Raw genomic sequence first — 16,712 nt, 5'->3', positions numbered from 1 at the left:
CAGCTGTGCTGAGCAGGAGCTGTGTGTCTGTCTGTCTATCTCTGTCTGTCTGTCTGTGTCTGTCTGTCTCTCTGTCTCTGTCTGTCCGGCCCATCTGGGCGCTGTCCCCACGTGTCCCTGTCCTTGCCCCGGTGACAAGGGGCAGTGCCAGAGCTGTGCCAGGGCTGTGCCAGGGCTCCTGGGCACCCCCAGAGCCGCTCTGGGCAAGCTCAGCTGGGAAAAAGAAATGAGAACAGAGCCAGGGCTGGGACAGGAGGAGTTTAATCCAAACACCCACCTGTGCCACCCACGGGGCTGGCACCGCGGGGACACACGGGGGGCACAAAGGGCAAAGGGACACCGGAGCCAGGTTCGGTGTCAGCGGTGCCAGGTTCGGTGTCAGAGGTGCCAGGCTCGCTGTCACTGGTCCCAGTCGGTGTCACCGGTCCCGGTCTCTGTCACTGGTCCCGCTTGGTGTCACTGGTGCCGGTTCCGGTTCTCCTCCCGCCACCCCTCGCTGCTGACGCTGGTTGTTATCGTGACCCGGTTCACGGTCACCCTTCCCCAGGGGAACGATTCCAGTTCCGCCTCTCGCCGGTACCGGGACACGCTCCGGGCCCGCAGCAGCTCCGAGAGCGGCACCGAGCGCTCCTGGCACGGCCCCACCGTGACCGACGAGCCCGCGGAGCGCAGGAGCTGCAGGGTGAGCCCGGGAGGGGCCCGGGGGGGACCCCGGGCCGGGCTGGGGCTGGGGCTGCTCTGGCCACTGACAGGGGCCACTGACTGTGCCCTGGGGCCACTCACAGGGGCCACTGGTTCTGCCCTAGGGCCACTCACGGTGGCCACTGGCTCTGCCCCGGGGCCACTCTCGGGCTCTCCTGGCTCTCCCCTCTCTCCTGGCTCTGCCCTCGCTGCTGCTGCCCTGCTCACAATGGTGCTCACCACTGTCCTCACCTGCTCCAGGCTCAGCTCACCTGCCCGGTACAGCTCCAGCACCTCCTCCCTGCTCTCCTCGGGGATGAACCGGGACTGGAGCAGGTCCCACAGCGAGACCTCGTGGCCCCCAAACTCCGCAGCCTGGACACGGATCTTTGTGGTTTTTAGGGTTGTTTCCCACGGTTCTTCTCTGAGGGGTTTGTCACCCTCCCGTGCCGCTGGCACAGGGTCCTGGTTGGAGCTCCTGACTGTAATTTGGAATTTCCTGCCGGTCGATTCTTTTTTCCTGATCAGAGTGGTGACAGCAAGTATGAGCTGCTCCAGGGGCAGGGTCCCCCCTCGGTAGAGCTCCAGCAGCTCCTGCCGCTTCTCCTCGGGGATGTGCTGGGAGCAGAGCAGCTCCCACAGGGACACCTGCCTGCCCTGGAACTGCCCCACTGGCACCTCGGCTCTGGTGGCCTTCAGGGTCTCTTCCCAGGCCCTGTCCCCGTGCAGGGGGCTGGGCTCAGCCTCTGTGGCCACTGGTTCTGCCCTGGGGCCACTCTCAGGGGCCACTGGCTGTGCCCTGGGGCCACTCACGGTGGCCACTGGTTCTGCCCTGGGGCCACTCTCAGGCGCCACTGGTTCTGCCCTAGGGCCACTCACGGTGGCCACAGGTTCTGCCCCGGGGCCACTCTCGGGCTCTCCTGGCTCTCCCCTCTCTCCTGGCTCTGCCCTCGCTGCTGCTGCCCTGCTCACAATGGTGCTCACCACTGTCCTCACCTGCTCCAGGCTCAGCTCACCTGCCCGGTACAGCTCCAGCACCTCCTCCCTGCTCTCCTCGGGGATGTACCGGGACTGGAGCAGGTCCCACAGCGAGACCTCGTGGCCCCCAAACTCCGCAGCCTGGACACGGATCTTTGTGGTTTTTAGGGTTGTTTCCCACGGTTCTTCTCCGGGGGGGTTGTCACCCTCCCGTGCCGCTGGCACAGGGTCCTGGTTGGAGCTCCTGACTGTAATTTGGAATTTCCTGCCGGTCGATTCTTTTTTCCTGATCAGAGCGGTGACAGCAGTTGTCAGCAGCTCCAGAGTTAATAACCGCTCACGGTAGAGCTCCAGCAGCTCCTGCCGCTTCTCCTCGGGGATGTGCTGGGAGCAGAGCAGCTCCCACAGGGACACCTGCCTGCCCCGCAGCTCCCCGGCAGGCACAATGATGGTGCTGGCCTTCAAGGCATCATCCAGCTGTGCTGAGCCATCCTCCTCATCCTCCTCATCCTCCCCTGCCCTGCGCGGGCTCCTGGCGCTGGCAGCCTCTGCTCGGTTCAGCATGGAGGTGAGCACGGTGGCCACCAGCTCGGAGCTCAGGATCCCTGCCCTGTAGAGCTCCAGCAGCTGCTGCCGCCTCCCCTGGGGGATGTGCTGCGAGAAGAGCAGGTCCAGCACGGACACGATTTGTCCCCGGAACTCCCCGGCCGTGACACGCACGCTTGCAGACTTCAGGGATTTTCTCAGCTGCTGCTCCCGGGCCTGCGTGTCCCGGGCTGGGGGCGACGCCCTCCCCTCGTTACGGGGTTTGGACGAGCCCGGAGCCTCGCTGTCCCTTTCTGCCCCCGCGATGGTGGCCGTGAGGAGCTCGCTCATCTCTGCCGTGGTGACCGTCCCTGCCCTGTATTTCCTCAGCAGCTCCTCTCGCTGAGGAGCGGGGATGTAGCGGGAGAAGAGGAGATCCCACAGGGACACCTTCCTGCCCTGGAATCCGCCTGCCAGGACCTCGACCGTGTGGGACTTGAGGGACCGCTCCAGATCCTGATCCTGGTCCTGCTCCTGATCCAGCTGCTTCTCCTTCTCCTCCTCTTCCACCTCCTGTTCTGGTTCCTGCTCCTTTTCCACCTCCTGTTCTGGTTCCTGCTCCTGCTCCCGTTCCGTCTGGGAGTTTGAGGCGCTCCCGTTCTGCATGGGGTCGGGCAGCACCTCCCTCTCGGTGGCCTCGGTGGCCTTGTTGTCACCCTGGGCCTCAGCCCTGGTGACGATGGCCGTGAGGAGCTCGATCATCTGGGCAATGGTGACCGTGCCCGCCTTGTAGCTGCGCAGGAGCTCCTGGCGCCGCTGCTCAGGGACGTAGCGGGAGAAGAGGAGCTCCCAGGCGCTGACGCTGTGGCCCTGGAAGAGCCGCAGGGGCAGCGTGGTGCGGGCGGCCTGCAGGGCTTTGCGGGCATCCTGGCTCAGCTGGGACAGCGCGGAGCCCTTGTCCATCAGCTGCAGCATGAGCAGCCCCGTGTCGGGGTCGGGCACGCAGCGGCGCAGCAGCTGCAGGTACGTCAGGTTCTCGTGGGTGTTGGGGTCGAAGCAGGTCCTTGCTTGGCTCTCGGGGTCGGCCAGCACCCGGCTCATCTCCTGGTCCAAGTAGCCCCGCTCGCGGGCCACCTCCACGGGGATGCGGTGGCCGTGTTCGGGGTCGATGATGCCGCCCGTGGCGATCTGGGCCTGCAGCAGGCGGATGCCGTGGTCCCTGAGGATGAGCCCGTCCCTCACGGCCTGGAACAGGGAGATCCTGTGGCCCGTGCAGGGCTCTGTGTAGCCCGTCACGGCTCCCTCCGCCGACCGCAGCTTGTCGTAGAAGTCGTGGCCGATGAGCCCCCGGGCCAGCGCCGCCTCCGCCGAGAGCCGCTCGTTCCTCCGCGGCTCCGTGAGCAGCCCCGAGGCCGCCTGCGCCTCCAGCAGCACCAGCGCCGTGCCCGGGCTCAGCAGCCCCCTCCTCATGGCCTCGTCGATGCTCAGCTTCTTCCTCTCGGCCTGCAGGAAGACTCCGGCGATGAAGTTACCGCCGGCCCCGCCCACCCCTTCGAGCTCACCTGCAGCCAGGTGAGTCCCCGTGGGTTTGTTCTTCTGGGAGCATCCGCTCATCTTCGGCGTGGTCTGTGGGGCACAGTCGTGCTGCTGTGGGGCTCCGAGTGTGTCTGAGGAGGGAGGAAAAGCAGAGCCCGTGGTGAGGCACAAACCCGGGTGTGGATTTCCCGGAGGCTGTGGGTGCCAGCCGGGGAAAACAGCAGTTTGAGTTTCCCCGAGCTACTGAAAGGAAAACGGGAGGGAAAGAATGAATAACGAAGTTCAGCACCCGGTGGTGGGGACAGGAGCGAGAGAGGAGCGGGATGTTTTGGTAAGAGCACGTTTACAAGAGGTGTTGCCTTCCCTGGACCAATGAGTTTATTCTGTCCGTGATTCAGAGAACCAGTCCATAAAAACATTCCTACTCCTGCAATAAATCGCTTCTGAGGCCTCAGCCACTTCTCTGTCCCTGCCTGACACAGCCACCACTTCTGGGCTGATGCCAGCACAAGGCAGGACAGCTGCTCCTGGTGCCCCAAGTTTTCACTTTCATGTTTTCCAGACTCTGTGCTGCATTAGGGTGTAACTCTGGATTTCACAGAGTGTCCCAAGCTCTCCTCACAGCTCAGTCACACAGAACAATCCTTTCCCAGCCCCAGAAACCAAGGACACCTTCCCAGCTTCAGGCCCCAAATAATGCAAACAACAGCAAATGGAGCAGAGAATCTGGGAGGGTGGGACTGCAGAACCTGGAGCTGGAATTGGACAATGTGGAAATGGACCAAAACTCAAAAAAGTGTGAGAATTTGTGACTCAGAGTCCACTTCAGCTCCATCTTGGGTCCATCGTGGGTGTAGCCCTGGCCAGGCTCTTGTACTGCCCCAGGTGAATCCTTTGAAGGGTTTTTAATAAATTCCTGATTTATCCTTTAACTCTGATCCAGCCTCTGTTCCAGGCATCATTGCTCCCTCCCTGCTCCCTGGAGCTGCCCTGGGGCTCCCGGATTTCCCTGGTGGCCTCTCCCCGAGCTCGGGCCATGCCAGGAGGCAGCAGTGGCTCCTGACCCGGCAGCACAGCCCCACCGGGGCTCCTCGGGGATTTCCTGAGACCGTGGCCAGGCCTGGGCCCGTGCTGGCCACGGGCTGGCCCTGGGCGAGCTGGGGCACAGGGTGACAGGCCCAGCCCGAGGCTGTGGGGGCTGTGTGACCCCACAGGACACGGGGATGGAGCGATGGGGCAGAGGCGGCTCAGAGATGAGCTTTCCTTCCCTCTGGCTCTGCTGGGCTCTTGGGGGCTCTGGGGGCTCTTGGGGGCTCTGGGGGCGGGCAGAGACCCCAAAGCCCGTCCCTGTCACCCCCCTGCCCCCCAGAGCTGGGCTCTGCGTGGTTTAATGCAGCAATCGCTGATGCGCGATGGAATCCCGGGAGAGTCTGGGTGGGAGCAGAGCTCAAAGCTCGTCTGGTTCCAGCCCCTGGCACAGGCAGCGATGCCACCCACGGCCACGATGGCTCACGGTGCCACCTGGTCCCCTCGGGGAGCCCTGGAAACAAACGCTCGGCATCTCCAGCATCGTGCAGCCATGAGGCCACAGCCCTGCAAAAGCAGAGACTCGAAACCCGGAGCAGCTCCCCGGGAACACCCATCAGTAAACTCGGCTGAGTGACACTAATGACGGTGAGTGACACTAATGACGGTGAGTGACACTAATGAGGCGTTTCACTCATTATCGGGGCCAGGGCTCCACTCCCCGGCTGTTACCCCAACAATCGGGAAGTCTCTGACTCATTGCTTTGATCCCTTAAATATGGGATTGGTGCTGAGGCAGATGGATCCCGATAGGGAAGAGATTTATGGCAACAAACCCGGCCCGGCCCAGCCCGTGCTCAGCGGGGACCCTGCCCGTGCCCCTGTCCCACCTCGAGCCGCCTGTCCCTCTGTCCCTGTGTCCCTGTGTCCCTCTGTCCCTGTGTCCCTGTGTCCCTCAGCACCTCCTGTCCCTGTGTCCCTCTGTCCCTCTGTCCCTGTGTCCCTGTGTCCCTGCAGCACCTCCTGTCCCTGTGTCCCTCTGTCCCTGTGTCCCTCTGTCCCTCTGTCCCCTCAGCAGCTCCTGTCCCTGTGTCCCTCTGTCCCTGTGTCCCTCTGTCCCTCTGTCCCCTCAGCAGCTCCTGTCCCTGTGTCCCCCTGTCCCTGAAGCAGCTCCTGTCCCTCTGTCCCTCTGTCCCTCTGTACCCCTGTCCCTGTGTCCCTCTGTCCCCTCAGAAGTTCCTGTCCCTCTGTCCCCCTGTCCCTCTGTCCCTCAGCAGTTCCTGTCCCTCTGTCCCTCTGTCCCCCTGTCCCCGTGTCCCCCTGTCCTTGTGTCCCCCTGTCCCTCTGTCCCTCTGTCCCCCTGTCCCCTGTCCCCCTGTCCCGTGTCCCCCTGTCCCTCCTGTCCCTCTGTCCTTCTGTCCCTGTGTCCCTGTGTCCCCCCTGTCCCTGTGTCCCCCTGTCCCTCTGTCCCCCTGTCCCGTGTCCCCCTGTCCCTCCTGCCCAGCTCGGGCGATGCTGTCGGGATTTTTGGGGCCGGTTTCTGTCCCTGCTGCGCTGGCCGCGGCTCCCGGGGCTCGGTGTCACAGCCTGGAGCCGGTGACAGCTTTGTAGGACACGGCTGTCGTGTGAACACCCAGCAGTGCCGAAGCGTTTCCCAATCGCTATCTGTAATTAACCTGTAATTAACCGCTCTCTGATGAACCCCCTGATGCGGGGCTGGGCTGCACACGCAGCTCCCGGGGCAGAGGAAGCGATTTTAGAACTGGGGAGAACCGGGGTGGTCCCAGAGCGAGGGGACCCCAGCCCAGAGAGGGAAAAGACAAAAAAATATCCCGGGAAGGGGAATAATCACACCAAATATCCCGGGAAAAGAAATAATCACACCAAATATCCCGGGGAAGGAAATAATCACACCAAATATCCCGGGAAAACAAATAATCACACCAAATATCCCGGGAAAAGAAATAATAACACCAAATATCCCGGGAAAGGAAATAATATCAAATTTCCCTGGAAGGAAATAACACCAGTCCCCCCAGTCCCTGATCCCAGTGATCCCCAGTGCTCCAGCCCCTGATCCCAGTGATCCCCAGTCCCCCCAGTCCCTGATCCCAGTGATCCCCAGTCCCCCCAGCCCCATATCCCAGTGATCCCCAGTGCTCCATCCCCATATCCCAGTGATCCCCAGAGCTCCATCCCCATATCCCAGTGATCCCCAGTCCCCCCAGCCCCATATCCCAGTGATCCCCAGAGCTCCATCCCCTGATCCCAGTGATCCCCAGTGCTCCATCCCCATATCCCAGTGATCCCCAGTCCCCCCAGCCCCATATCCCAGCGATCCCCAGAGCTCCAGCCCCGGGTCCCAGCGATCCCCAGACCCCCAGCCCCATATCCCAGTGATCCCCAGTGCTCCATCCCCTGATCCCAGTGATTCCCAGTGCTCCATCCCCATATCCCAGTGATCCCCAGTGCTCCATCCCCTGATCCCAGTGATCCCCAGAGCTCCATCCCCATATCCCAGTGATCCCCAGTGCTCCATCCCCATATCCCAGTGATCCCCAGTGCTCCATCCCCATATCCCAGTGATCCCCAGTGCTCCATCCCCTGATCCCAGTGATTCCCAGTGCTCCATCCCCACATCCCAGTGATCCCCAGTGCTCCATCCCCTGATCCCAGTGATCCCCAGAGCTCCATCCCCATATCCCAGTGATCCCCAGAGCTCCATCCCCTGATCTCAGTGATCCCCAGATCTCCAGCCCCGGGTCCCGGCAGGCTCAGGGGGGTCTCCCTGTTTCCCTCCCGCATCCCCTGAGGCGCTGACGACACAAAACATCCCCCGGAGCAGCAGCTCCGTCCCCCCGCTGCTCCTCGGTCACTTTGTCCCTTCCCCGCAGGGCTCCGTCCTGCCTGCGCATCTCCCGCTCGCCAGTCCCGGGGCTTTCAGCAGCCGCCCCCTCCCCGTGTGGGATGGGCCCAGGTCCCCGCTTCCCCCGCAGGTCCCCGGTGGGTGGTGGCCTCGGTGACCCCAGGTGGGCTCAGTCCTACCTGCCGGACCTGAATCCAGAGCGGCTGGATCGCCGGCAGGCTCCGATCCTCCTCCTCCTCCTCTTCCTCCTCTTCCTCCTCCTCCTCCTCCTCCTGCCGCCACTCCCAGCCAGGTGAGCAGAGCAGGCAGGTGCCCAATTTAAACCCTTCCCTCCCCGCCCCTGGCAATAGCAGGGAGGCGCTGCCTGCGCTGGCACACGGGAGCGCACCTGGAGCACCTGGATCACCTGGGGCACCTGGAGCATCTGGATCACCTGGAGCACCTGGATCACCTGGAGCACCTGGGGCACCTGGAGCACCTGGATCACCTGGGGCACCTGGATCACCTGGAGCATCTGGAGCACCTGGATCACCTGGATCACCTGGATCACCTGGGGCACCTGGATCACCTGGAGCATCTGGAGCACCTGGAGCACCTGGATCACCTGGATCACCTGGGGCACCTGGATCACCTGGAGCATCTGGAGCACCTGGATCACCTGGAGCACCTGGAGCAGCTGGAGCACCTGGATCATCTGGAGCACCTGGATCACCTGGAGCACCTGGATCACCTGGATCACCTGGGGCACCTGGATCACCTGGATCACCTGGGGCACCTGGGGCACCTGGATCACCTGGATCACCTGGGGCACCTGGATCACCTGGAACATCTGGATCACCTGGATCACCTGGAGCATCTGGATCACCTGGAGCATCTGGATCACCTGGAGCACCTGGAGCACCTGGAGCACCTGGAGCAGCTGGAGCACCTGGATCACCTGGAACATCTGGATCACCTGGAGCACCTGGAGCACCTGGAGCACCTGGGGCACCTGGAGCACCTGGGGCACCTGGAGCACCTGGAGCATCTGGAGCACCTGGAGCACCTGGATCACCTGGAACATCTGGATCACCTGGATCACCTGGAGCACCTGGAACACCTGGATCACCTGGATCACCTGGAGCACCTGGATCACCTGGAACATCTGGATCACCTGGATCACCTGGATCACCTGGATCACCTGGAGCACCTGGATCACCTGGAACATCTGGATCACCTGGATCACCTGGAGCATCTGGATCACCTGGAGCATCTGGATCACCTGGAGCACCTGGAGCACCTGGGGCACAAACCCTGGCGCTCGCCTCTCCCCACGGGGCTCCGGACGCGGCCACCGCGCCAGGGACACGGCGGCTCCGGGATCGGTTGAGGTGTGAGGGTGGGAGCTGCACACCTGGCCCTGCACCTGGCCCTGTGCCTGTCCCTGTGCCTGCACCTGGCCCTGCACCTGGCCCTGCACCTGGCCCTGTGCCTGTCCCTGTGCCTGCACCTGTCCCTGCAGCCACCACCTGTGTGTGACTGTGTGTGATTGTGTGGGCTCTGGTGTCCCTCCCTGTGTCACTGTGTGTCCCTGGTGTCACTCCTGTGTCACTCCTGTGTCACTGTGTGTCCCCGGTGTCACTGTGTGTCACTCTGGGTGTCCCTGGTGTCCCTGGTGTCACTCTCTGTGTCCCTGGTGTCATTCCCGTGCCACTGTGTGTCCCCTGGTGTCACTCCTGTGTCACTGTGTGTCCCTGGTGTCCCTGGTGTCACTCTGGGTGTCCCTCGCTGTTCAGGGTGTGACTCCCATGGGTGGGGACACGAGTGGCAGAGAGAGCTGTGACACAGCCCCGTGTGTCACCGTGTCCCCCCTGTGTCACCGTGTCCTCTGGGTGTCACCGTGTCCCCCGTGTGTCACCGTGTCCCCCGGGTGTCACCGTGTCCCCCGGGTGTCACCGTGTCCCCCGTGTGTCACCGTGTCCTCTGAGTGTCACCGTGTCCCCTGGGTGTCACCGTGTCCCCCAGGTGTCACCGTGTCCCCTGGGTGTCACCGTGTCCCCTGGGTGTCACCGTGTCCCCCGTGTGTCACCGTGTCCTCTGAGCGTCACCGTGTCCCCCGGGTGTCACCGTGTCCCCCGGGTGTCACCGTGTCCCCTGGGTGATGATGATGATGACAATGACGATGATGATGGTGATGACGATGATGATGATGATGATGATGATGATGGTGACGATGATGATGATGATGATGATGACAATGACGATGATGATGGTGATGATGATGATGGTGATGATGGTGATGACGATGACAATGACAATGACGATGACGATGATGATGGTGATGACGATGATGATGGTGATGATGATGATGATGACGATGACGATGATGATGGTGATGATGATGATGGTGATGATGATAATGATGATGACAATGACAATGACGATGACGATGATGATGGTGATGACGATGATGATGGTGATGACGATGATGATGATGGTGATGATGATGGTGATGATGATGATGATGATGATGATGATGATGATGATGATGATGGTGATGATGATAATGATGATGACAATGACAATGACGATGATGATGACGATGATGATTACAATGACAATGACGATGATGATGATGGTGATGATGGTGATGATGATGGTGATGACGATGATGATGATGATGATGACGTGGATGTTGTGTCACTCTACATTTCACTTCCCTGGAAGTGCCAGCAGTGGGAAATTGGCATGGACACAAATAACAAGAAATAATACTTTATAATACTTAATAAAACTTAATTATTATTATTATTAATACTATTACATTAATCATTAATACTATTATATTAAGATTTATAATTAATACTTAATAATTAAATTATAACTAAACAATAAAACAATAAATAAATAAATAAAAAATAATAAATACATAATAAATGCATAGCAAATAAATAATAAATAAATACATAATTAATAAACAAATAATAGATAATAAATATACAATAAATAAACAACACATAATTAACAAATCAATGATAAATCAATAATAAATATCCACTAAACAAACAACAGGCAATTAACAAATCAATTATTAATAAATAATGGCCACCTGAAGTGCTGGGCTGTGTCCCGGGGAACTTGGATTTGTCACTTTGCCCCGGGCCTGGGGGCTCCAGCTCTGCCCTTCCCTGGGGACATCCTGGAGCATCCCCGGGGCCTCGAGTTACTGGGAATTATTGATCGAAACAGAACTTCAACATTACTATCAATTATTACTATTATTATCATTATTATCGTCATTATCATTAATATAATTAATATTATTAATATAATTGTTACCATTATTATCATTATTATCATTATTGTTGTCATTATCGTTAATATAATTAATATTATTAATATAGTTATTACCATTATTATCATTATTATCATTATTACCATTATCATTATAATTGTATTTTCATTTTTATTGTTTTTATTACTTTTATTATTACATACTATAATAAATTGTAGATTAAATAATTTATATTATAAATTAATGTATTATATGATTTAATAATAATTATATTGTTATCTATTGCTAGAATGCTCTATGTATATAACAGACATTGTATCTATGTATATAACATACATATTATATATATTCTATGTATATTCTATATTTTATAGTTCCTAATGGAATAAATTCTTCTTATTATTACTATTATTTTTTAATTTTTAAATATATAAATGTATATATATTGAGTTAGATTTAGTTTTACATTTTAAATATAAGATATAATAATAATAATAATAATAATAACAGCAACAGCAATAATAATAATAATAATAATAATAATAATAATAATAATAATAATAATAATAATAATTGTAGTAGTAACAACAATAATCTGGAATATTGGGAATAGACCTTTCTGGTAAAGGACACAGAGAGTGGAACAGACCCCTGGGATGAAAAGAGAAAAGAAAAGAAAAGAAAAGAAAAGAAAAGAAAAGAAAAGAAAAGAAAAGAAAAGAAAAGAAAAGAAAAGAAAAGAAAAGAAAAGAAAAGAAAAGAAAAGAAAAGAAAAGAAAAGAAAAGAAAAGAAAAGAAAAGAAAAGAAAAGAAAAGAAAAGAAAAGAAAAGGAAAAGAAAAGAAAAGAAAAGAAAAGAAAAGAAAAGAAAAGAAAAGAAAAGAAAAGAAAAGAAAAGAAAAGAAAAGAAAAGAAAAGAAAAGAAAAGAAAAGAAAAGAAAAGAAAAGAAAAGAAAAGAAAAGAAAAGGAAAATAAAAGCAGACAATGGGCGGGGAAGGCGGCACCGAGTGCCGGGAGCTGCGGGGGACTCGGGAATGACGCCTTGGCTGTTGGCTTTTATATCTTTGGCTTTTATTTGTTTAAAAAACTTTATTTTATTTTATTTTATTTTATTTTATTTTATTTTATTTTATTTTATTTTATTTTATTTTATTATTTTATTTTTTAATTTAATTTAATTTAATTTAATTTAATTTTATTTTATTTTATTTTATTTTTTTATTTTATTTTATTTTATTTTATTTTATTTTATTTTATTTTATTTTATTTTATTTTTTATTTTATTTTATTTTATTTTATTATTTTATTTTATTTTATATTTTATTTTATTCTTAGCTTTTCTATTTTTCGGAATCTCTGCTGCTCAGTCTGTGACTCTGAAACTTCACGTGAGGTGTTAGTGAGGAGTTAGTAAAGTGTTGGTAAAGTGTTAGTAAAGTGTTAGTAAAGTGTTGGTAAAGTGTTAGTAAAGTGTTGGTCAGGTGTTAGTCAGGTGTTAGGTGTCAGTAAAGTGTTATATATTATATATTATATAGATATATAGATGATACAGAATAGATCATTTATATAGATATGTAGATTATCGATATATAGAGATTATAAAGATTATACAGATATATAGGTTATCTAGATGATAGATATACTGATTATATAGATATATTGATTATATAGAGATATTGATTATAGATATATTGATTATATAGATATATTGATTATACAGGCATTTAGATTATATAGATTATACAGATTATATAGATTATATAAATTATACAGATGATACAGATTATATAAATTATATAGGTTATACAGATATATGGATGATATAAATTATATAGATGATATAAATTATATCGATTATACAGATTATACAGATTGTACAGATTATAATCCGCAGTCATCTCCACAGTTGTCAATATCGTTTTTGGGGACCTGTGACACAAAAATCTCCACTGAGTGGCGCTGCTGTCACCTGTCCCCCAGGTGTGGCCACTGTCACCTGTCCCCCAGGTGTGGCCACTGTCACCTGTCCCCCAGGTACAGTCGCTGTCACCTGTCCCCCAGGTGTGGCCACTGTCACCTGTCCCCCAGGTACAGCCACTGTCACCTGTCCCCCAGGTACAGCCTCTGTCACCTGTCCCACAGGTACAGTCGCTGTCACCTGTCCCCCAGGTGTGGCCACTGTCACCTGTCCCCCAGGTGTGGCCACTGTCACCTGTCCCCCAGGTACAGTCACTCTCACCTGTCCCCCCAGGTGTGGCCAGCACCTGCCCTGCTCCTCCGGGAGGAACAAACCCAGAACTTTCCTCCCGAACCGCAGACGGAGCCGGGGCAGCCCCGGGCCGGGCACGGCCAGAAATGTTCTTTATTCCGGGCCAGAGATGGCACCTGGGGAAAGGGAGCACCTGGGGGGGAAGGGAACACCTGGGGGGAAAGGGAACACCTGGGGGGGAAGGGAACACCTGGGGGGGAAGGGAACACCGGGAGTGCTCTGCTCCGAATGAGATTCCTGGGAAAAGGGATGGGCCCGGCTTTACCTGTGCTCAGGGCACCTGGGCCCGGCTTTACCTGTGCTCAGGGCACCTGACACAGGGCAAGGTCCGGGAGGGAGAGAGTCTGGGGGTGCCGGGGTGGTGCCAGGTGTGCCAGGTGTGTCAGGATGGTTCCAGGGATCCAGAGATGGTGCCAGGTGTAACTGGCGTGGTGCCAGGTGTGCCAGGTGTGCCAGGATGGTTCCAGGGATCCAGAGATGGTGCCAGGTGTCACTGGCGTGGTGCCAGGTGTGCCAGGTGTGTCAGGATGGTTCCAGGGATCCCGAGATGGTGCCAGGGGTGCCCCAGAGCTGCAGCTGCTCCCCACACCCCTCCCAGGGAACTTTCGGATCATTTTGGCTCCCTGGCACAGCGAGGGGAAGGATCACTGGCCCAGGGCTGGCCCAGGTTGCCCCCAGCCCACACTCCTGGTGCCCCCCAGGGCCGTTGGCACAGGGCACAGGTTTGGACAGAGCTCTGCTGGTTCTGTGCCTGCTCCGGGGGCTCCCTCAGCTCCGGGGGCACCTCCAGAGCCCTCCCGGGCACTGCAGGACCCGCAGACCTGACCCGAGCTGGTGGGCTCTGCCCAAACTGGAGCCCCAGGGCCCTCCTGGAGGGTCGGGGTCTGCCACCTGTGCCACCCCCAGTGCCAGGACACGGGCACAGGGCACTGGGGCTGGCAGAGCGTCCTGCAGGCAGGGGAGATCCCTGTCCCAGAGATCGTCCCTTGGGAACTGCCCCCCAAAAACCTGGCAGCTCTGCCTGGGGGGGGGGGGGGGGGGGGGCTGAGCCTGCGTGGTGGCCCGTGGGGTGCCACCAACACCTTCAGGAGGACAGTGCCACCCCCGTGGCCACCGTGGCCAGCCCGGGTGTGGCCACGTGGCCTCTGGGGACCTGCAGCCCTGTGCCAGGTGTGGCAGCTCGTGGTGCTTGGCCAAGCACTCCCAAAATGTGCCCACGAGGGCTGGCACCGAGCAAAGGTGGATGTGCCAGGAGAACAGAGGTCAGGGAACCAGGGAATTTAAAGGGATTTTAAAGATCAGCCAGTCCCAGTCTCCAGTGCCACGGCAGGGACAATTTCTGCCAGCCCAGGTTGCTCCCAACCCCATCCAGCCTGGCCTTGGACATTTCCAGGGATCCAGGGGCACTCACAGCACCCCGTGCCAGCCCTGCCCACCCTCCCGGGCAGGAATCCCTTCCCGGCACCCAGGAATGCAGGAGGTGCTCGGGGACACGGGGTTTGCTGCGCTGTGCAGGGCTGGGGTGCTGGGAAGGATGAATTTGGGAAACCTTATAAATACGAGTGCCTGGCAAAAGACTTGGAGAAGATGGAAAATGAAATAGAAATAGAAATGAGAGCAATTTTCGACTGCGTGGCTGAAAGCAACTAAATGCCTGAAGGCCCCTTGGTTTAGATCATGTTTGATGCTGCCAATACCAAAAATCAAACAGCCATCCTCCCCAGGCACGGCAGGAAGGGTCCCAGATAAAATTTAGAGATGAGAAAAGCAGTAAAACATGGTGATATGGTGATTCCTATAGGCTGCATGCAAATGTTAGGGAATTTGTATCTTGTATTAGATTGGTGAGTGGAAATTGGAATACTGAACATGGAAGAAGATTTAATGTATTGTAAATAGGAAAATCTCGCTCTTATGCTCTTCCTCTCGTCGTTCTTACTTTTTTTGAGCTCTCTTCTCTCACTCTCACTCTCTCCCTCTCTCCGTCCTGCTCTGAGCTGTGGCTGCAGTTCCTGTCAGGGCCTCATATAAACCCACACCCCACGAAATAAACTGCAAAACTTTAAGACCAGAATAAAGAGAGCGCCTGAGTTTGTCCCGACCGTCCTAAGGCAGCGTTTCCTTCACTGGGGCTCAGGATATTCCAGTTTCACGCCCCCAGAAGGGAGCGGGCTGAGCTTTGGGCTGCAGGGAGGGGAGAGCCGAGCCCTCAGCACAACCCTCAAGTCGCTGAGTTTTCCATTTTCAGCTCAGGCAGCCGCTGATCCTCACACGTGCCCCTGGGGGCTGGGCTGGGTGTCGTGGGGTCACGAAATCCCCGAGTGCCAGGATGGGGTCAGGCTGGAAGGACCCACAGCCCTCGGGAAGGGCCAGCACACGGCTCAGGGTTGTGTGCAGAGGGCTCTGGAACATCTCTGGGGAGGGACACCCCACAGCCTCTCTGCCCCCCGTGCCAGGGCTCCGTCACTGCACGGGAGAACAGTTCCTGCTCCTGCTCCTGTTCACCTGGGACTTGCTGGCATCAGCTCCTGCCTCGTGGCCCAGTGGTTGGCAGCAGGGAGCAGAGCCTGGTTTGACACCTCCCTTCACTGCTCAGCAAATCCCCCAGAGATGCTCCAGTCCCTCATCCCCCCGGCCCTGGTGCTGCCAGGGATGGGAACGGAGCTGGGAAAGGGGCTGGAGAATTCCTGAGGGAAATGGGGAAGGGCTGGAGAATCCCTGAGGGAAATGGGGAAGGGGCTGGAGAATCCCTGAGGGAGCTGGGAAAGGGCTGGAGAATCCCTGAGGGAAATGGGGAAGGGCTGGAGAATTCCTGAGGAAAATGGGAAAGGGCTGGAGAATTCCTGAGGGAAATGGGGAAGGGGCTGGAGAATTCCTGAGGGAAATGGGGAAGGGCTGGAGAATCCCTGAGGGAGCTGGGAAGGGGCTGGAGAATTCCTGAGGGAAATGGGAAGGGGCTGGAGAATCCCTGAGGGAAATGGGGAAGGGGCTGGAGAATTCCTGAGGGAAATTGGAAGGGGCTGGAGAATTCCTGAGGGAAATGGGGAAGGGGCTGGAGAATTCCTGAGGGAAATTGGAAGGGGCTGGAGAATCCCTGAGGGAAATGGGAAGGGGCTGGAGAATCCCTGGGGGAGCTGGGGGGGCTCAGCCTGGAGAAAAGGAGGCTCAGGGGGGCCCTTGTGGCTCTGCACAAGTCCCTGACAGGAAGGGACAGCCGGGGGGATTTGGGGTCTGGGAACAGGAGGAGAGGGAGGTCTGGGAGGGATCCTGTGAGAATTCCTCAAGGAAAGGCCTGTCCAGCCCTGGCACAGCTGCCCAGGGCAGGGTGGAGTTCAATAAACACCTGGATGTGACATCTGGGGACACAGATCAGAAATGTCCCTGCTTGTGCTGGGGTCGGACCTTCCCAACCCAAACCATTCCAGGATTGTCAGGCTGGGAAGGGAGGAAGGTGGGGAGGGAGCAGGGCAGGACAAGGGGCCCTGCAGGCAGCCAGGGCTGGCAGGGTTTGATACCCCGGGGACCTCAGCTCTGAACAGCTCCAGGTGCCCCAGAGC

At 55.7% G+C, this 16,712-nt stretch overlaps 1 protein-coding gene across 1 annotated transcript in view; it reads right to left on the bottom strand.

Moving 5' to 3' along the window:
- Positions 1-456: 456 nt before the first annotated feature.
- The window catches only part of EPPK1 (epiplakin 1), a 31,477-nt gene continuing 15,221 nt past the window's right edge, over positions 457-16,712 (bottom strand). Inside the window, exons 2-6 of the mRNA XM_088164750.1 lie at positions 8,721-8,891; positions 8,406-8,513; positions 8,226-8,342; positions 8,091-8,180; positions 457-3,960 (exon numbers count right to left, since the gene is read on the bottom strand). Coding sequence (XP_088020876.1) covers positions 457-3,960; positions 8,091-8,180; positions 8,226-8,342; positions 8,406-8,513; positions 8,721-8,891 — 3,990 coding nt within the window. The remainder of the gene's footprint in view (positions 3,961-8,090; positions 8,181-8,225; positions 8,343-8,405; positions 8,514-8,720; positions 8,892-16,712) is intronic.

This window comes from Sturnus vulgaris, chromosome 1, assembly GCF_052056855.1.
Source record: "Sturnus vulgaris isolate bStuVul1 chromosome 1, bStuVul1.hap1, whole genome shotgun sequence".
Lineage (NCBI taxonomy): Eukaryota > Metazoa > Chordata > Aves > Passeriformes > Sturnidae > Sturnus > Sturnus vulgaris.
The sequence above is the reverse complement of the archived record's forward strand: the minus strand, read 5'-3'. Positions and strand labels throughout refer to the sequence as shown.